Raw genomic sequence first — 21,513 nt, 5'->3', positions numbered from 1 at the left:
CAGGGACCACTTTCGGAGTTTAGTCCTGCTAATGTTGATTTATACTCAGCGCTCTCCTTTTTCAAAGTACCGTGGAGATTGGCAGGTAACACTTTAAGTTTTCAAACCTGCACAAACATCTATGGCCCAAAGTCCATCGGAGATAGATTTGCTTTCCAAATTAGAAGCTTTTACAAACAGACTCGGACAGCATGTTCCTCCTCCCCTTCTTGCATTATTGAAACCTCTCTGATGGAAAAACCCTTCAGTTGTAATCTGGATGCTGAAGACCAGCTTTTAGCGTAGGTAAAAGCGGTGTCAATCTGTTGTGAAGTTTTTCTTGCTTAAAAGTAGCGTTGCCACACCAGCTTTGAGTGGCTAAGAGTCAATATGTCTGAATGGAGGAACTTTTAAAACCTTGGCAGGGCCTGGATTGTGACAGACCAGTTGCAGGAAATGATACAGTGAAGTGTTGCATTTGCTGTGTCCACCCTGTAGGTTGTACGGGTGGGGGGCAGAGGAGAAAGAACACACAGATTTTGCCTCCTTTGTGTAAAGTATAGCATCAGGCTATAATCCTGAATATATTTGGCCACAAACATTTAATGCAAAGGGAATGTGGTGTAAAATAGGCTTGAGATCACCACCTTGTAAAATGTTGGTTTCTTCAGCAAGTCAATAACTGGCTGGCTTCACTAGACTAAAACCACATCAACCACGTTATGACTAAGGGGGTTGCTCAATAATGATCATCTCTGTAGTGTTGTAGTCCTGTTAGGGGAACTGAGAAATCTGTGCACGCCAACGGCTGAGAGGCGGGAATGGTAGCAGTGTTCTACCTCACCTTAATTGTGGTAGGGAGTTGAGAGTGTTTCGGAGAGATTGGTGACTGCCTTAAACCAGGTTGGATTATTGGTTCCTATCTTTTGCTGTCCATTCGGACGGGCTGTGAACCCCCAGGGCTCAGACTGAGGTCTTTGTTCTGACCTTGGACCCAAGGCCACATTTGAATCTGAGATGCTAAAAATGGAGTTTGGGATCTCCTGTGAGCTCAGAGCATGCGTTCCTTTCCTATAATACAGCGGTGAATACACAACTGTATTTTATTGTTCTCGCGGTGGTCCTTCATGCACCCCAATCTTTCTGGGGCACCTTTCCCAGTCTCCTCCACGAGCAGCCTACCTCACAGGTGTGTTTGCCAAGATGCCAACGCAAGGAGGCCTTGACACCCCCAGCATTGTCCTTCCAAAAGTTTGCGCTTCCGTTCTCTCAACCCCAATCTGCGTCGTTTCTCCCTACAGCCGTACGAAGGGTAGGGACAGGAGAAAAGTTCTCTGCCTTGATGGCTTTTCCACCTAACAGCAAACAGCGAATGCCAAAAAAAAAAGGGGGGGGGAGATTTGGGAGGTGGACTGATAACAGCTCCCTCCCCCCCTCCGCACCAATCAGAGCCGCCCTTGACAGCCCAGTATAACCAATCAGCGACCAGCTGCCTGAAGCCGACTCTCACTTTCTGGACAGGAAAAGCTCCAGGCACAGCCAATCGGGGTACAGCTGCCAGCATCTGGGGCGTCTGGCCGCCGCCGCCGTAGTGCGATGGAGACCTCCCCAGACAGGCTGCGGGAACCTCTTCGCCTGTAGCTGCCTCTCCTGCCAGCCGGAGCGACACACAGGTAGGTGGCAGAGGAGGAAGAGGAGGGATGCTCAGCCTGGCTTTTGTTGCAACGGCAGCACCTCTTTCCCCGTCTTCCCCTGCATGCGTTCTTCGTGGGAGGGGGTGGATTGGGCTGGGAGGGGTTTTCAAGGGAGGGCCAGGCTGCTGGCCTTGCCTGGGGGGCTCTGGGAAGGGAGGGACGGAGGTTCTGCTCGCCTCCGACCCACAAGTGTCTGGATGCCTCTCAGGTGGAAGGGGAGCGGTGCCCGGATGCTTTAGGGAAAAGGCACGGGGCGCAGATGGCCACCCTTGTAACATCTGTCTGCAGGAACCAGAAAGGGCTGAGCGGGAGCCAGGAAGGAGTGATCTGCCGGCAGGAGGGCTGTCCTCGAAAAAGAGAGCCCCCTGGAATGCCATTCTCTTTGGCTGCCATAGAGCAGTGTTTCTCAACCTTGGCCACTGGAAGATGGGTGGACATCGACTCCCAGGATTCCCCAGCCAGCACAGCTGGCTGGGGAATTCTGGGAGTTGAAGTCCACCCATCTTCCAGTGGCCAAGGTTGAGAAACACTGCCATAGAGCAAACCTCCCGAAGGAGGGAAGAATTGATGCGCAGGATCTGTGTTGGGGCTTCGAAGGACTGTGCTGCGTTTTGCAAAGTTTTGTTTGGGGGCCGAACCATAGGGCTTCTTGGCGTTGCGTTCTGGCATGGCCAGGCAGGAGGGAACCGAGCGAAGGAGTTTCGATCTGGGGCACGGGCAGTTCCACTCGCCTTTAGGCGCTCAGGTGAAGTCTGGCTGGAGGGGTCGGGCGGAGAGAGAATTTGCGGTTGACTTTCCTGGGGGTGGTTGAAATCTGTGAGAAAAGAACTCGGATTCTTTATGGCTGATGGGAGGGGAGGTGGTTCTTTCTGGTCCCAGGAATTAAGCTCGCTTGTTGTCCTGAATGACCTGGGGACAATTGTGCCTTGCCAGGTATACCAGAAGGAATAATCAAAGCTCCCTTTAGTCCTCGGCAGGCAAACAAGCACTGAGCTCACAAGCGCTTGGATGGGGCGCGTGTTGAGGCTGCCAACTCGTTGACCAGCTGGTGTAACTGCACCTTCTGAAAACCCTTTAGAGGGTGTGTCTGGGCTGTGAATCCCTTTGGCTACAAATTTGGGACAGTAGTTGAACAGGCCGGCCTGTGTCCTCCTCCCTTCCCATCAGCTAGCCACCCATAAGTGGCCTTGTGCAGCGAAGGGGACAAGGTGTGTGGATGTGTGTCTTTCACACCCAGTCTGAAAGACACAGCTCTCCTGTTCCTGTTGAAGGGGGCATGGCTGATACGAGCTGGAAGTAATACGCTGGACCTGGATTTACCTGGAAAATGTGCCAATTTAAGCACTGCCTCTCGTAAATTATTGTGGTGGGAGGAACACTGCTTCCTCTCCTATCTGTGTTCCTCAGATTTGCATAGTGGATGCAAATTCTCTGTGTAAATCAGGTCAGCTCCTGTCTTCTTAGGATACAAGAAATGATTAAAAAATAGTAATAATAAAGCTGGAAGATGATTCTTTGAGGAAGCACGCGCCTTTGTCAACCGGTGCCCCCAGCTCGAATAGCCTTCTCTCTCCACAATTTCTGAAACCAAAACCCTTCTCTTGGACTCCCTCCTTGAGTCGTTCTAGATTTCTTTTAGGAGCCGAAGCTGCTATTTTTATGGCTGTTACTGTTTTCTAGCAGCCTTGGGGCTTGTTTCTCGCCTCGCCGCTGATAGGCAAAATGTACGTTCAGTGCAATTCTGCTTGGATACACGCCTCCACTCCAGGTCCTTGAGAGCTGCACAGCGTGGCCCGGGTGTGCGGGGTGGGCTTTTGAGCAAAATGGCTCTTTTTGAATTCCCCGGAACAAGGTTGGATTCCAGCATGCAGAACGACTTTGCCCTTGTATGCCCAGAACCTGGACATTGTGATGAATAATGGAAAGAAAGTAAGAGAGAAAGAGAGAGAAAGGGAGGGAGGGAGGGAAGGAAGGAAGGAAGGAAAGAAAAACTTTAGCAGTGGTGCTCCATATGCTTTGTCTCCTTCCCGTTGATTCCCTCGCTTTTTGTCCTTGTTCTCCTCTGTTTTATCTGTCGTTTCCCTTTTTGCAAGCTGTACAGTGTTATCTCTACAGATTCCCCACATGCCGTGGGCTGACGAGAGCGTAGTCCTTCTGGGAAGGCATGTGGCTTGGGCGAACGTGTGATGGGATGAAAGCTGGGGCTTTGTTTCCTTTCTGTGGCTTCTCCCCCGCTCCTTTAGACTTCATTGTTGCAAGGGTGTATTTTCTCCCCCAGTGCGTGGGACTCAAAGAGTCCTGGAATGAAGTTTCAGATGCGTGGGATGAATCGGAGGCTTCAGTGTTCCCACGGAACCATATTTAGAGCGTATACAGGAAGAGAAGAAGGAATTAAAAACAACAGAGCACTTGCAGCTTGCAAGACCACATTCTGGCAGGTGTAGCTCAACCATTAAAGAACCTTCCCTTCTTTTACATTTGCCAGCGCTATTTTCACCATACCCAGAAATCTAGTCCGTCAGATGGATGCATTCATTATCCTAGTCCAAAGAGAGGGACTGATTTGGATGGATCAAGCATCTTCGCTTCTGGCATGCGGATAGTCAGAAGATTGGTCCATCGGGCACAAGTCCAGAGTCCCATTGCCCAGGGGCACCTCAGGTCCAGCAGTTGCTTTCTCCAAAGGCTTCAGTTAAAGCAATGTTTTTCAAAGTTGGCAACTAAGATGTGTGGGCTTCAACTCCCAGAATCTGGGAGTTGAAGTCCACACAACTTAAAGTTGCCAACTTTGAAAAACACTGAGTTAAAGTAATCGACGCTGCCTTGGGACCTCAGTTTTCATATATGAAAGGAAGTGATTTTTTTTACCCAAATGGCAGCACTGGGAAAAAAGCTTTCTCCTTTCGTGCCAGAAGAACAGGGTTAGGGTTATGGTTAGGGCCTAGGTTGATGGTCTGAACCCAAAGCAGACTTCTGGTTTCAGAAATAGTGGGGGCAGAAGGCTTCCCCACAAATACACCTCCCCTTTGACTTCTGCCACCCACTGAATGGTCACACTCTGAACATGAAGCCATTTGAGAAATTTAATTCATGGCTTGGAAAATGTCTGAAGCTATTTCAGAAACTTAATTCAGAGCTCAGAAAAGGGGATTTGACAAGTTAAGGGAGGAAGGATCAGCCGGTGCTTATTAATCCATTAGGTTAATTAATTAATTAAAGCAGGACTCCCATATCTACAGTAGGTGTCACATTCCCAGGGAACCCATGAGCTCTTGCTACCCTGTTTCTACCTAGGCACATCAGCTTGGCCAAGGTAGTTGGATGTGGCTAATCAATGGTGGTCAAGGATCCCATTATGTGAGACCTTGAATGCATCCCAAAGGTCAAATTTAATTATCGTACCATCCAAGCTACTTTCACATTTCATCAAATTCCTTGCAGAAGATGGTGGGCATATTTAATAATGCAACCCATTTTAATTCCTCAGATTCAATGGGAATACTGACACAGTCCGATTTGTTTGTTCCCATCTGGGCAAGGTATGAGAACCCAGCTATTGTGGTTTATAAATCGCAGTTTATGGCATAGCATGACATTTAGAGCCTACTGATTGTGGCTTATTCAATGAATGGTGGTGAAGCAACCTGATTTTGCGCAGTATGTGAATCGTAAGCCGGTATTGGTTGGTTTGGGTTACATCTGAGTGCAACCCTGCGGCTTTGATCAACGAGCTGTGCCGTAATGGAAACAAACTATGGTTTAGCATCTTGTATGAAGCCAGCCATTCTTTTCTCCCAAGCTTCTGATCTGTGACTGAATGTCAGCCTTAATTCAGCACTGAGAACGCTTTTCATTATGTTTCATTATCTCTGCTCTCATTCTTCCTGAATTGCTGTTAAGCCTCTGCATAATGGCTTTGGGGACATTTTAGAGCTCTAAGGAGGACAGAGAGAATTATAACAGGGAGTTTTAAACTCGTCCCAACTGGTAAGATCAGTTGGCTAGCACAGTCCAAGGCTACCGGTTCATAGCAAAAGGGTGTTTTGTTTAAGGGTGCTTCTGATGAACCCGGAATGGAAGTTTTAGACGGGTCAGCTAGAGGAATGGGTCTGTGGCAGACCTATTTCTAAGAAAATATTAGGTTCAGTTTACTGCTCATGGGATAGGCCTGTGTGCTGCTGTAACCTAGCTTCTGTTAATTTCACATCGTTCTCCCACTAGCATTTCTTCTCTTTTGAACAGATTGCTGTTATCTAAATAACTTCCAAGCCTGCTTGCTGAGTAGAGGGGAAAAAGCCAAAAATTTTTTGGCTCTATCCTGGAGTCTAAAATCCTTGGGAACCCCAGTCTGCTTCTGCCCGAACCTCAGCCTCCCTCTGGCCTCCAATGCCACCCTCTTAAGCCTGGTGTTGTCCTTGTTGTCTTTCTAAAGGTGAGGCCCTAAAATACCTTTATATGTTTCTGCACAAGACTAAGGGGTTTCTCTCTCTTTTTAATGTTGAATTTGAAATTTCCTTGTTTTCCCCCTTAAGTAGGGGAGGTGGGTGGTGAATCTGTCAGTCAGCTGTTTTGAGGAAAAGCGGGTGTATTTAATGCACATTATTCAGAAAGAAAAAGGTATAATTATAAAAGAGTTGTTGGCACCTGCCATTTACCTGCCCACACTGCTTTAATTGCTCTTTCTGAATTAACCTAATGGATATTTCTCTTACCGAGATGCAGAATTGCTTGGCCTGAGGGTGGAACTAGAACAAGCATTTTAATGGTAGATGAGCCAGTTCTACTTTTGATGAACCCTATTTTTTTTCCCTCCCAAGAGTTAAGATAAGGAAAGAGGAAAAATTATTCCTGCAATTGTATTTCTCGTTCATGCTTATGGTTTCTTGCAATTTAGAAAGAAATGAAATATATAAGTTTTATTTCACTTTTAAAATATGCATGAATAAGAACTTGAGAGGTCTGCTGGCTGTAGCTTCTAGGAATTGCAATCCTAGAAATATATGAGGACCCACTGACTGAGGTGTAGTTTTTCCGGTTCTCCCTGTGGTTCAACTCCCAGGTGATGGCTTCCTGTTCTAACCCCAGGAGCAAAACATATCAGCTGGATTTATCCATTGCGCTGAGCCATGATACAGTTGGATTTGTCTTAGCACCTTATGTGAACCCAGGCATTGTAGTTTGTCAAGGGTTAAGGCACCAGGCTAGAAACCAGGAAACTGAGTTCTAGTCCTTCCTAGGCACGAAGCCAGCTGGGTGACTTTGGGCCAGTCACTCCCTCTCAGCCCTAGGAAGGAGACAATGGCAAACCATTTCTGAAATCTTGCCAAGAAAATTTATTTATTGTAAACCACCCAGAGTCGTCATTGAACGAGATTGGGCGGTGGATAAATTTAACAAACAAATAAATAAATAAAACTACAGGGACTTGTCCAGGCAGTCTCCGAGACACGACTGAACGGATTAAAAAACAAATAATTAAGAGAGTCAGTTTGGTCTAGTGGTTAAGGCACTGGGCTAGAAACTGGGAGACCGTGCGTTCTAGTCCTGCCTGAGGCACAAAGACAGCTGGCTGACCTTGAGCCAGTCACTTTCTCTCAGCCCTAGGAAGGAGGCAACAGCAAACTACTTCCAAAAAACCTGCCAAGAAAACTGCAGGGACTTGTCCAGGCAGTCGCCGAGAATTGGATACGATTTAACAGATTAAAAAAAAAAAAGGTTTTGGCTTAGCCCGTGGTCCATCCTGAATTCAGTTGCTTGGTCTTGTTTCTCCTTTGTCTCGATTCAGCTTCCAGGAGAGCCACCGCCACAGCATGGGAACTAAGCTGTCCGGCACATAATGCTCCAATGTGCCTCCAGCAGGCCTGCCCCCGTGGAGTTCCTTCTCTGCAATGAACTCTTTGGCCACAGGCCACAGAAGCCTTCCTGCTTGGCGGATCTAAATGGGACCCCTTTGAGCCCCATGGAGTCCTTCGGGGTGGTAGCGGAGTACGACTCGACTTCCAGTGCCACACCAGGCCAGCTGGAGGGGCTGGCGGGCGAGGAAGGGATGGAGCCCCGCGTGGAGCAGATGCTTGCCCCGGATCCTGGAGGCCTTGGAGAACCAGGCTTGGCCCGCCGTTCAAGGACTTCCTTTGGAGAGACCAGGGAGCCTTGGATCAAAGTGAACCTTTCCAGCCGCAAGCTGTCTCTCCAAGAGAGGTCTTCGCCTGTCCAGTCCCCCGGCGGGGGCACAGGGCTTAATGGGCGCTGCATTTACCCTTCCCTTCCTTACTCCCCTGTTACCTCGCCCCACTCTTCGCCCCGTCTGCCCCGGAGGCCGACCATTGAGTCCCACCGAGTTTCTATCACAGGACTGCAGGTAAAGGGAGTGATGTCCTGGCGGTCGAGTGCAGGGTGTGTCTGTTGCTTGTTTTTAAGAGAAAAGTAAAACAAAAACGAACAAGTGAAAGGAGAAAAGGGAAAAAAAATTGATCAGGAAAAATAATACCAATGAGCCGGCGAAGGAACGGCTGAGCTCGCACAGTTATTGCTCGGTACATTGTCGATGAGAAGCTAACCGTAAAAGACAGAGTATGTTAAATTATTTTAGCAGTGTGAGAAAAGATTTCAGTCGCTGAGCTCAGGGCCCAAATCTCCACTATTTGTTATTTAAAAATACAAAAAAGAGGGAGGGAGGGAGGGAGAAGAAAAACTAGTAAAAACCCAGCATGCTGGCTGGGGAATTCTGGGAGTTGAAGTCCACGTATCTTAAAGTTGCCAAGGTGGAGAAGCACTGATTTAAGGAACTTGCGAGGAACTCACCTCCTGCTGCTAATGCTTGTGGTAACGGCGCACTGAGCCACCCCTCTGATCACTGGCAGAATAAGTGCCTAATGCTTTCTAAGGCACTTAATCCCAGCGCATTTTGAGCAAAGAAAGAATGATTGAACGCTGCATTAGCTGTTCTACATCAAAGAGTTGTGTCAAACGTATTTCTGGACTCGGCACTATTTCCCCCCCCAGGTTCCCAAGAACTGCAGTGTAGTTCTCAAAGACTGCAGGGTGTGTGTGTATGGAAAGACCCTATTTCTATTTCTGCCGGGTTTTCTTTTGTTCTTGAAGAGTCACTGCTGTTCCCAAACCATCCTTTTAGGTGAGAAAAGAGACCAAATGCTTTCTCCCCCGACCCTCAAAGGATGAAGCGAGTAGAGCAAATGTATTTATTTTATGTTTGTTCGTATATTTATTCGGAACGTTTACATTGCTGCCGATCTTAAAACAAGCAACTCGGGGCAGCTAGCAACGATGCAAAAAAACAAAACAAAACAAAACAACCCCCACCATGTTACCAATACAAAGCGATACAAAATGCAGCAAAAAAGAAGAAAAAAAAAAAACCAATCGCGAAATGGTTGCTTGGAGCAAGCGTGTTATGTGCAGAAAGCTTGAGGGGTGTGTGCTTTTTTTCAACTCCCCCTTGGATTCTCAGAAGCACAATTAAACTTGCTGCTTCTCTCCCCCATGGATAGCGCACAATTGCGTAACAAAATCTAAAAAAGGAGAGGATGGGGGTGTGGGGAGCCTTTGGCATCTTTGACCAAGCGAAGGCTTTCTGCTTCTTTTTGCCTCTCAGCAGAGCCTCTGGCATCGGCCAGCCGGAATCGCGGTGCGGCCAGAACCCCTGGCCTATCGTGTTTATTCAGGGAAAGGCAGAAAGGGGGAGGAAGGGAAATTTAGGTGTTCTTTGCCATATATGTAGTGAAGACACGGCGACGACAGCAGCTGATTAAAAACAGAAGTGGGTGGCTCCAGCATTTTCAGCCCGTTCTTTCTCAATTATGTATTAGAAAAGAGGATGCACTTATGCTAATACCGTTCGGCTCCCAGCATGAATTCTCTGCATGATTCAGTGCAGCAGATGGGAAAGCTGGTTGGCAAGACAAGGCAAAAATTGGGAGAGGGTGGGATGAGCTTCCAGCCACCTAACGTAAGGGATCACCCAATTACTGGCCGGGTGTGACCCTTGTCCGCCCGGGCTTAGTTCTCGCTTTCTGATCCAGCTGGGGGAAGAAGCATATTTCCAGGAAGCAGAAAGGTAGCAGGAAAGACTTTGGATTTTTCAAACTAGCAAACAAGCCTTGGCCTTTTTACAAGGGGCCCGGGGATGGTCTCTGATTCACATTTGGCAGTTGAAGAGTTTTCTGATGGTCTGAGAACGATCAGAGGTCCCGGTGCAGTTTGCTGGCATTTCTGAGGTCCATCAGGCATTTATAATGCAGATCTGAAAGGGTGAATTACCTGCACCAAAGAACATTTGCAAGAGGACAGGCCTGTGTACGTGTGTGTGAGTGAGAGAAAATGCATAAATAAACGCGGGCAACCAGATGTCTTCCAAGTGTTTTGAACTCAAGGTTTCACAGTCCGTGGCCATTCTGGCTGGTAGCTGAAGTCCTAGGCAACTCATCTCTGTTAGATGCTTATCTGTTTATATGTATGTGTACACACACCCACACAAACACACCCATGTTCCTGGCTTCTATGGAAACAACTGGCAATAACTTAACTGTGAGAATGGATGAGGTTTTATGATCCCAGAGGGGGAGGAAGAAGCGCAGTTTAATAGCAGGGCCCTTTGCTATCAGCATCCGTAATTAATTTTGCCTCTGATTTTTCTCTTTCTCAGGACTGTGTGCAACTCAATCAATACACACTGAAGGATGAAATTGGAAAGGTAATGAAACCCCTACACACAGACACACACACACACACACACTCCTTGCATACTTGGTGCATGTTTGGGGTGGAAACTGTCTTACCTACAGGGAAGTACAGTTCTGGTCCAAGTTAGGCTGCCTTTGTAAACAAACATACAAATACTGTAAAAAGAACGTGTCAATCGTTTCAGCAGCATTTAGGGAAACTGTTGTTTGCTTCATGTTTTCTTCACCTGCAATTTGTGTGTGTTCCCCCCCCCCTTTCATAGGGCTCCTATGGAGTTGTGAAACTGGCATACAACGAAGATGACAACACTTACTATGTGAGTAAGCACTCATCAGCTGGCATGGATTGCCTCAGTTTAACAGAAAAAGGAGAAGGAAGTTTTTGAACTAAGCGGAGGAGAGACTGTGACTGAGTGATGAGTTTTGGTAACGGGATTCATCTTCTTGCACAGCACCAAATTGGATGGGAACCCAGGGTGGATTGTTTAATCCCTCTATCAGTTTTTTTCCTGGAATAGTTTAGAAAACAGACCTAAAATGGCATAAAAAGAACAGCAGCAGAGAATTCATCATGAAACAGTTTCAGAGCAGCCAGCAACTAATTTTTGTGTTGTGTTGTGGGTTATTTTGTTCCCCAGCAACTCAACGCAATTGCCTTGTCTCCTGCAGGCAATGAAAGTGCTTTCCAAGAAGAAGCTGATGAGGCAGGCGGGCTTCCCACGTAAGTTGGGATGTGCAGACAGCGCTCCTGGGGAGGGTGGGTGGGGAGGAAACAAATCAGTGGAGGAAGAGATGGGCTGAAAGGGATTGAAAAGATCAAAGGTCGGCCTGTTTTCCGCAAAAGACCTGTGCACCAACAGACATGCCACTGTATGTTCTGGACCTGATGGAATTAATGCACTGAAGCCCCACTTGGTTCGGGTCCTGGTTGTCTGGTTTTGGCTTGGCTTCCAACTTGGGTGTCCTCCACATCTATGGACATTGACTCCCAGAATTTCCCAGCTCCTGAAAATAAGTGGGAATCAGTCCTCATATTAGATCCGTTCCCCAAATCCTGTCCTGGTGACTTCCCTCCTTTCAGATCAGTCTTCTTTGTCCTTCTGGCCCACACTTTTCTGCCATACTGGTGGTGGATCTTCAGAGCCCTGGGTAGAGGGTAGGCCTCACCTGACCGGAGTTGAGGGGGTTGCAGTGTTTTACCACCCTGAATCCAAGCCTCGCCACCAGCCTGGATTTTCACAGTGGCTTTGGTTACAGGTATGTTTCCCCTTCTCAGCACCTCTGCATCTTCCCCCTTAGGCCGCCCCCCTCCTCGTGGTGCCAAGCTCCCCCTGGAAGGCTTTTGCCAACCCAGAGGACCCATTGAGCAGGTGTACCAAGAGATCGCCATCTTGAAGAAGCTGGACCACCCAAATGTGGTGAAGCTGGTGGAGGTGAGGCTGAACAGGATGTGAAACCTAAGGCACTTCCCGGGCATGGGACTCCCAGGAAGTATTTGTGGCATTGGCATATTGCTTACCAGCCAAAAAGTGGCATTTCTCTGTAGAATGTGCAAGCAGTTGGGTTTCCAATATCTACCCACTTCAACTGCCAGAAAGAATGAGAGGTATCGGCTCCCAACATTCCATTTCCCCCTCTTTCTGCTCCCTGCCACAGCAGTGAGTGGCAGCCATTTTTTTGTAATTATTAGGGGGGCAAAATCAAAGGTTTAACTTGGAGTTAGGGGAAGAGCTGAACATTCCTTCTGAGCCCATTTTAATGAAAGTATGCAAATTGTTCTGAATTTATACATGGGTTTTTCTGGACTTTCTGGAAAGGCCCGGTGCCCTTCCAACCCTTCTGGATTTCAGGAGCTGAGGCAGTTTCTAGAAACTGCTTACATGTTTTAAGAGAAATCTGTGAAGACTGTCTAAGAACTGGAATGAAAAATTCAAGGTCTAGGAAAGATTATCTGCCATTTAAGTAGGGGAGATCTTGCCCTGGGTTATATTATAATGCTGTTAAAATCTGTACTTATTAGGGGAATTTAATGGTGTGGGTCACAGCTAAGACACCTTCCCCCTTTTGTCTTTATTTTTACCAACAGGTACTAGATGACCCCACAGAAGATCACCTATATATGGGTAAGCCATCCCATCCTCTTTCTCTTTAGCCCTGCAAAGTGAAATGGGGTTTCTCCTGCAAGGAACTGTTGCATCGCTTCCCGCTTGCCTTGGGCTGTGCAGAGGCGAGTGGTCTCAAGGCTTCACAAGGGGTGCAGGTCTTGTCCGCAGCAAAGGACTCTTTCTTTGTCAGTGCATAAATACCGGGCTGGGGCCGGTGGAGGAGGAAGCCAGGCTCATCTGGAATTGATGCTTTGACAATGAAAAACGAAGCAGGGACTGTAGCATTAACCTCGGTCTGAAAGGGCAGGCTTCTGGCCCGCTCCTTCTTTCCCAGCCAGCAGAAGATTTCATGTAAATAAAATAAAGTCTCCACTCAGTGCTTCATAGGACGGCCTCTCAAACACGCTTCCTACGTGAGGGCCCAGTTCCAGATGAAAGGGAGACAAAAATAAATAGTGGATGGTTTTTCCATATATTATTCCTCCTCGTATCATCTGGTGTTTGTTCCATGTTGTCTTCTTTTAATTAAAAGTTATATATTTAGTTTAGAGCACAGCACAATTCTTGGATCATTCAGCCAGGTGTATTCTCCCTGCTGCTCCTCTGTTACTGCTTAAGGGTGGCTGGGGCGCTTTCATACAACTGCCAGACGTTCAGCCAACCCCTGCCCGCCCCCCACTATTGACTTGCTGGCCATCTTCTCATGACTTTAAGTCGATCAGGGAGGGGCTAAATAGATCATAGGAACCCTGAACAAGGGTAAATTGACCCAGTCAACTATTTAACCCAAAACAGTCCAATCAAGCACAGTGGTTCTTAAACTGTTTGACCCAATCATCCCTTTTCCCGGTCTCAAATAATGTCATGACCCCCACCAAAACAACAACAACAGACTTCGTTGTTTTACCCAAGTTTCTCAGCAGCAGTCTCACAAACAAGCAACTGCAAATTGCTCCATTCCCCCCAGGATATGCCCAAATGACCCCCAGTTTAAGAACCACTGCCCTAGAAAGTCAGCGAGTTGACTCTTCGCTTGCCACCCAGGGCTGGCTGGGAATTCAGCATCTACCAGTTCTGAAAGACACCAGGTTGGAGAAGGTGAGTTTAGGATTTCATGAGAACCAAGCCTTGGTCTCCTGGGTGAGCCCTGCTAAGCAGGGGCACCCTGAATTTTAACTATGCAATTGCCCGCTTTGTCTGTGGATGAGGTTGGTAAAATATGAGGTCACGCCGCCTCTTCTCTTCCTGGAGCTCACTATTAAAAATGGGACCATTTTCTTATGTGAGCATTTCTCCTTATAATTAATTGCCTGCCTCTTTTTGCATTTCAGTGTTTGAACTTGTGAAAAAAGGGTAAGATAATTATTGCTTTTACCATTTTTAATTAATAGTGTGCATGATGCATGGCAGAATGAGAGGAAGAATGCTGCCCTAAGCATGTTATTCTCTCTAGCAGTGTTTTTCAACCTCAGCGACTTTGAGACGTGTGGGCTTCAACTCCCAGAATTCCCCAGCCAGCCATGGCTGGTTGGGGAATTCTGGGAGTTGAAGCCTACACGTCTCAAAGTCGCTGAGGTTGAAAAACACTGCTGTGCTGCATGACAGTGGGGCTTCTGTTTTTAAAACTCTATTTCCCCCTTCTTGATTTATTCTTCCCTTTGCAGGCCTGTGATGGAGGTTCCCAATCTGAAGCCTCTTACTGAAGACCAGGCGCGGTTCTACTTCCAAGACCTGATCAAAGGCATTGAATACTGTGAGTGTGTAGAAAAGCTGCACAAAGTTCAGAGCCAGGCCTGTGTTGAGAACGAGAACCCATTTTCAGGCTGGGCCTTGTAAGAAAAGATGGAGGTGGTATCTTCGGAACATGTGCCTCCTTTCTTTCTTGATTGCCTTTTCCTACAGTAACGTAGGAGCTGAGCACCTGTCCTAATTGTGCAGCCTTGACACTGGAGCAATCTTCTCTTTACCATCTTCTCTTACGTTTGCCTTTCTCTACAGTGCACTACCAAAAAATTATCCACCGGGATATTAAGCCTTCCAATCTTTTGGTCGGAGAAGACGGTCACATCAAAATTGCCGATTTTGGCGTGAGTAACGAATTCAAAGGGTCGGATGCCCTGTTAACCAACACAGTGGGCACGCCAGCATTCATGGCCCCAGAGACACTCTCGGAAACCAGAAAAATATTTTCTGGAAAGGTATGTTGAGAGAAAGAAAAGTTGTGTGTGTGTGTGCGTGCGTGCGTGCGTGCGTGCGTAGACTATAGTGTTTTTCTAGCATTGGGAAGAATTGGAAAGGTTTTTAGAAGTGACTCATAATTCAAGCTAGCATGGTCTGTGAACCCAGCCTAAAGCAAACCAACGGAGTCTGGGAATTTGGCTTAGTGTGTTGTATAAACCCAGACAACTGTGGCTTAGTTAACAAACCATGGTTCAAACAAACCTTAAAATAGCATGCTAGGTGAACCCAGACAGTTGGTGGTTCAATGTCAGAATAAGGCTTGGGGAGGGGTTGGATTTATGTCCCCACTCCGGCTGTGAAGCTGTGTGATCTCAAGGCAGGCCAATCCTCCCTGTAGGACTGGTTCAGTGTGTCAGCGTCAGAATAATTTCTGTTAGCCTTGGAAAGTGAGTAGGAAATAGATACCACTGTATAAAGAGGCAAAAAATCCTCCGGCAGATGCTTCTCGTTCAGTCTTCGAGGAGCAGCAGTGATCATAATGCAAGGAACAAGTGTTTTTGGAAAGCTAAGTTCCTCCTTCCCTTTCTCTCTCCCTCTTTCCTTTCCAAGGCTTTAGATGTCTGGGCAATGGGAGTCACACTGTACTGCTTTGTCTTCGGACAGGTAACAAAACATCACCTCATTTTCTATCTGTTTGCCATTTTATTTGTTTGTCGGATGCCACGCTAAAGGCAGCATTTGGTTTACAGAATCCAAGCCCCACTTTCATGGGTGTTAAGTCAGGCAGGATGTAGATGTTACAAAAAAAAGTGGGGGAGCACAGAAGTTGCGGGGGGCTGTTCCAGCCTGCACTAGGGGCTTTTCCCTGAGCAGTTTTGCAGGGCCATTCTGAATGCTTTGTTCTCACTGTACATATTGGTATCTTCTGATGAGCTTTGGAACAAAAGGCTACCAGTGCTGAACGAACCAGCTGTCCCTAAAACCATCAAGTCCAGAGGCTGATTTATAATCGCCGTCCTGCTAGAAGTAGAGAATGATCTGGTGGAGTTGTCTATCTTCCTCTTCAATTTCTCTGTCCCACCCATTTTTAATTATCTAATCCACTGAGAGAGGTGCCTGGTGAAATGGGAGAGGGTAAGAAACTTACATTGGAAGTAGGGACAGGGTGGGAAGGAAGTTTTTGTCAGCTCCATGAAAATATGCCTGTTTGTAGAGTTTCCCCCTTCACTATGTTTTGACTGTTTTACGGAGCAGGGCAGCTCCCTCGCTATGATCTACTGATACGCCTGGGGAACGTGGTGCTAAACCATTTGTAGGTGACCCGATTCTGGGTCAGGGTTTCATAGAACTGTTTTGTCACCCTCGTTGTGCAATTTGAAAGGGAACTCAACCAATTTCTCCCCTGCCCCCAATCCGTGCCAGCCGTAATGTCTCCCTGGGCATTCTTATCCTTCCCAGTGTCCTTTTATGGATGAGCGGATCCTCAGTTTGCACAGCAAAATCAAGAGCCAGATGTTGGAATTTCCGGACCAGTGAGTAAGAATACAGCAGTCTTCTTACGAACAAAGGATGACAAAGGCGCTTCCCAATTTGCAAAGGGCAGTTTGAATTCTGGGAGGTTCCCCCTGCTTTCCTTCCACACCAGGGAATCTCAGCGGTAGGCTCCTGGATCTCATATTGAATCCTGGAGATGTGTTGATGCCTTTAGAGACATTTCAAAAGCTCAGCACCACTGGGAGGGATCTAGCAGTGGGGAAGGAGGGCCGTGTTTCCCAAGCTGAGCAAACTCACACTTCAGGTTGTTGACCGTGACTTTCTTCGAGGGGGAGGCACAGATAAATTTATTACCACTTTCTGAGCATGGCCGAAGTATGTATTGAGGGGGAGCAGCCCTTAATGACCAGTCTGAATGAGTCAGCCCCCAAAACAAGTAATAATCCAACAGAAGAGAATCTCCGTAGCTCAGGTTTGAACTGTGGCGTCCTTGGTGCTCTCTGAGTTTGGTTGTTTTCTTGCAGACGTTTCATTGCCAGACTAGGCAACATCTTCAGTGATGTTACCTAATTGGGTAATGAAACATCTGCAAGCCACCAACCAAGCTCAGAGAGCGCCAAGGACTCCACATGTGATAATGCCAGGGTATTTTTAAAACTTTTTTTGTGGCCTTGAGGACTAGTGACTTGCTCAAAATAAGTGTGAGATTAAAATGTCATGATTCTGACACCCAATTGTGTGTTTGTGAGGCAGGTTAATGCTCATAGCTTTAACCAATAAATCCAAAGGACAATCTTCTTATATTTTTTAATCATCCAAGACCAGACATCTCTGATGAACTGAAGGATCTAATAACACAGATGCTGGACAAAAAACCGGAATCCAGGATCACTGTCCCAGAAATTAAGGTAATTTATGACCAGCCTCAGTTTCCTGAAAACCGTAGATACCGAATCTAGTGGAGATGGGAAGATTCAGTTGTATAATATATACCAAAGGGTAAATATTTATAGTCTTCTGCTTATTCAGAAGGGTACAGAAATAGAGTAAAATCCTGATTTAACGGACCATTTGTGAGGAGGGATGCCCGTTAAACCTATATTTACGTTGCTTGCATCGATTTAAATGTTCACACATAAATCGTATAATTTACAGTATAATTTCAATTTAATAGACAAGTCTAGTAAATAGGGGTGAAGTTAGTACAAAATTTGCCTACTGTATTTGAAGTCTTAAGCTGAGATCTTACTTACATCTTCTTGTATTTTTAATGTCTTTTAATGTCCCTCAGTTTTCAGCTCTGAATCATAACGAATGATATGAGGCAAGCTTGCTCACCACGTTTTGGATTTCAATCTCCCCAATTCCCAGCCCACGTGGCCCCGAAATGTGGGAAGGCAAATATATAGTTGTCTGTAAAGATAATATGATTAGTGGCTACGGAGAAAGGAAGGGAAGGGAAAAATGAGCTACCAAAAGTTCCTCCTTATGATTTGATTTGATTTACTTTTTAAACTTTCTTTCAGTATCTCACTTTTCTGTATCCATATTCTTTATTCTTTACAATCAGCTTGACGAACGCATAGTGGCTCTATGCTTAACGTTCCCTATTTTTTAAAAAAAGATTTATCGTCATGCATTTGGGATGAGTGGCTGTGTTAATCAAAATAATACATACATGCATACGTGCCTACAATAAGGATCAGCATATCTGAGAGCGGAATCTCTGAAATCCCCAGGAACAATCCACTCTGTTCATTTATTCATGACCTACTGAGATTTCCCAAAGCATTCATCCGAGTCGGACGTTGAATTGCACTATCCAGTGTTTGCCATTCCACTTCCTATGGCAAACGGTACATTTAGCGACCCTTTCTCCTCTTATTTGCGTTCATGTTTAAACGTCGCATTTACGTTTTCCGTGTCTCTGGTATGCCCAGCCATTTCTGTGATGTTTTCTGAAATTAGCTGCCAACGCTCGCCTCTTTCTCTCTCGCAGCCGCATCCCTGGGTCACCAAGAATGGAACAGAGCTGTTGCCGGCAGAGGATGAAAACTGCACTCTGATTGAGGTGACCGAAGAAGAGGTCGAGAATTCAGTCAAGCACATCCCGAGCTTAGCCACTGTGGTAAGTGGATTTTGCATAGTCCATCCTGCGGTTTATGCTCAGCCAGCATTTCAAGAGTTCGTCTATCCGCCTTCTTTAAATCGGTTCCAATTTCCGTAATGGCCTCGCCGTTAAACCGTATTGGTCTCTGTGGAGAGCAAGAATGCTGACTAAGAGCATAAAATGACGTGGGAATGGGCTGAGCTGGTCGAATGCTGGATTATACTGCACAAGATTGATGAAGGCTGCCTGTGCTTCTAACTCCCCAGCCCACCCCCCCAACCTATTTTATTATTTTCTATTTGTCGACCACCCATCACCGAAATCTAAGAACAAATTAAAAGGTATTAAATATTTATGACATATAAATATTAATTTTAAGATGGGAAGTCACTGCGACATCTCTGATAGATGCGCTAGAGAACGACTCTGGACTGGGCCATAAAAATCATTCTGTCTACCTTGCTAATGCATAGAGGGCTGGTGTGTGCAGAGAGGGAGATGGACGACAAATTTAAGGAGCCCCTAAGCCAAGCCACTTAAACTCTTACGCAATTACACATTTTATCGGCCAGTCTTTGAAAGTTACCCGCCATCTAGATTTTAATTTCGCTGTAATGCAGTCCTCACCTTCCTTTTAAAATCAAAAGCACCAGCAGATTAACTGCAGTCCTGCATCCACCTTTGTATATGCTCTTGTGCCATATTTACCCCTTCTTTCCTTCCTCTGCTGTTTTCCTTGGGTTTATTTCTGGATTGTAAGACCCCTGGGAACAGAAGTGGCTCCTTTTCTTGGGAGATCTGTTTATTATATATAGAAAGCATTTATCCCTGCTTTTTATCTTGGAAAGCTCCTGTCAGTTGGCTGGGGCGTACTTAATAATAAATTTAGACATCCCTGCCTCTCAGAAGACGTGACACGAAAGGAGATGAATGGGAAAAAAAGAACAAGGTAATTCAGACCCATAATTGTGAAAGTCCAGTTTTAGATGGCTTGATATAAACACAGAAATCTCTTCTGTTCTCAGATCCTGGTGAAATCCATGATCAGGAAAAGATCTTTTGGGAATCCATTTGAGGGGAGTAGAAGAGAAGAAAGATTTCTGTCTGCACCAGACAGACAGACGTACTTGATGTAAGTGCCTTGGAGTGGGCTATAGATTAAGCAAAGAGATTTCAAACAGTACTGTGGGGAATTTTTTTTTAAATTGATTGGAGATTCTTAGGCAAGGCAAATGAAGGTGAACGAACATTCCATTCATGTCCAAATGTCTCTCTTCCTGCATAACTGGCATATCCCATTCCTTTTTTTCCACGTAAATCTACTTTCATATACACTCTTGACTTCCCCCACAACTCAAAAAACCCACACCTCAAAGCTGAGGGAAGATTATGATTGCCTGGTAGCTTCTCTTACCTGCCACCTGTCCGTCCCTCAATCAACTGAGATGAAAATGAACATTGCAGGAAAAAGGGAGAACATAAGGTTAATTTCCAGCACGTGGAATGTGCCTTCTAAAAGCAGTAGCATGATCATCTTTGGAGTGGTTTAATTTTTGAGGTGAATAATGCAGAAAGGGATTGAGTGGGTTGTTGGCAGAGATCTGCTCATGCTGACTTCCATCTCCATCTTAAAGCTACATTCTGCACTGGGTTTGAGATATGAAAGATTGGGGGGGGATTCTTTCCCTTCTTTTTCTTCCTCCTCTTCTTCCTCTTCCTCTTCCTCTGCTTCAAAATTTCTTCGGATTTTACATCTAAAACAAAACTTGAAAAAGTGGGGTTGGGGAAAATTCCCCCCAACTTTGCTTCTTTCCCTACAGGGAGCTAGCTAACAGAATGAAGTAAAGTTGCCATCTGGGGCAGACAAAAAAAAAAGCATTGCAATCTCTCTCCCACCTTCATTTGTATTAAGAGCAAAACTTTCGGCCCTGACTATATTTTTCTTCATTTTAAAGCAGAAAACAAAGTAGCGAAGAGGCCTTCAGGGGCATTAATGACCTGCCAAACGTTAATGAAGACGAACTGCTTTCTTGAAAAAAATGCGGCTTTCCCGTAAGAGAGCTCCTGTGTGGCTCACCACATGTGGTCTGCAAGGGAGAGCACCCTGCAGGCCGCTGAGCCGGCCTGCCTTCTGTGATGTTGGTTAATTGTGTAGATGCCGAATGTAAAGATTTTTGCGACAGCATGCTGTACAGATCAGAATCCATTCAATCATCCTAAGAAAAAAGAACTCTGCTGATAAAGCAGGATGTCGGAACAGAGGAGGATTATCTACAGGCCTGCTAGCGGTCATCACCCAGCTGAAGCATTGTGCCCACCTCGGGGGAGAAAAAGCGAAGAATTAACCCACAGTAAAACCAAGTTTGGGGAGAAACATGTAACTGCTCAGGCCAAATCCTTTGCAAAAACGACAGTCCAATTTTTTTATCCGTAGGTGGCTAAGCAATGGTGCTTCCTGCCAAGCGAGGATCAAGAAAGTGCTTGCTTTTGGATGTTCTGTTTTTTTTTAATTATCATCATACGTTTTATTGCATGGAAACCAAACCCATGTCAGATTAAGGAGCTATGTGAGGAATGCTTGGCCTTTTGTGAGCAGGTGATTCGGTTTCATTCTGACAGCAGTTTTTCAGGGGCCCCGTTTCCTGTACTCAAGCACGAAAGACAGAAGGGACGTGCATCGCAAAAGGGCAAGGGAAAAGACGGCATGTTCAAAAATGGGTTGTGCGATTGTGTTCGAGCACAACTTGCAAATATGCATTGTTTGGTGAAACAGTCTGTCCAGCTGGCAAAGCACAGGCTTGTATTTACTGATAATAATTCTACTTTATATCTGTGTTACTGTATGGCTGTGTACATGAAATTCAGGGTTTTATAAAATAACCATCCGGTGCTTGCTGGCATGTTTAACAGTTGAATAACTTTTAAGATGAACGTAGAGATTCTGCAGTTTTTTCAAATACACTCCAAGGATTTAAACCAAAACAACACATAGATTTTTGCTGTTGAGCACTTTTCCAATTCACTTATAAATGGTAGTTAATCTCCTGTTCCTTTGTACTCGTTTCTTTGTAGAATGCAATCAACATTACATATTCCTGTAGAGTCGCAGCTACCAGCTAAGGAAGCTGCTGCTGAAACCAATTTATAGGGGATCAAGATGTATACAAACCTCACATGTAATCTTTTTCATAGATGTCAACCTTCTCTGAAGCAAACTGCTCACTCAGCTATTTGCATCTGCTTTTAAAAAC

General features: G+C 45.9%; 1 protein-coding gene across 3 annotated transcripts; it reads left to right on the top strand.

The window, feature by feature from the left end:
• Positions 1-1,482: 1,482 nt before the first annotated feature.
• On the top strand, positions 1,483-21,307 carry CAMKK2 (calcium/calmodulin dependent protein kinase kinase 2). Of its 3 annotated transcripts, XM_063315314.1 has the most exons (17): positions 1,483-1,652; positions 5,916-6,105; positions 7,459-8,031; positions 10,336-10,383; positions 10,636-10,689; positions 11,042-11,093; positions 11,672-11,805; positions 12,459-12,495; positions 13,809-13,830; positions 14,142-14,230; positions 14,476-14,675; positions 15,268-15,321; positions 16,117-16,190; positions 16,973-17,060; positions 18,152-18,280; positions 19,288-19,394; positions 20,218-21,307. In XM_063315314.1, exons 3-17 carry the CDS (start codon positions 7,510-7,512, stop codon positions 20,294-20,296), a joined length of 1,689 nt encoding a protein of 562 aa, XP_063171384.1. In that variant the 5' UTR covers positions 1,483-1,652; positions 5,916-6,105; positions 7,459-7,509; the 3' UTR covers positions 20,297-21,307. The 3 variants fall into 3 exon arrangements, with proteins under 3 accessions (XP_063171384.1, XP_063171385.1, XP_063171383.1); XM_063315315.1 differs by lacking the exon at positions 5,916-6,105 and having other exon boundaries at positions 20,221-21,307; XM_063315313.1 differs by lacking the exon at positions 5,916-6,105.
• The last annotated feature ends 206 nt before the right edge of the window (positions 21,308-21,513 follow it).

Source organism: Candoia aspera, chromosome 15 (genome assembly GCF_035149785.1).
Source record: "Candoia aspera isolate rCanAsp1 chromosome 15, rCanAsp1.hap2, whole genome shotgun sequence".
Lineage (NCBI taxonomy): Eukaryota > Metazoa > Chordata > Lepidosauria > Squamata > Boidae > Candoia > Candoia aspera.
This window is presented reverse-complemented; position numbering and strand designations above follow the sequence as displayed.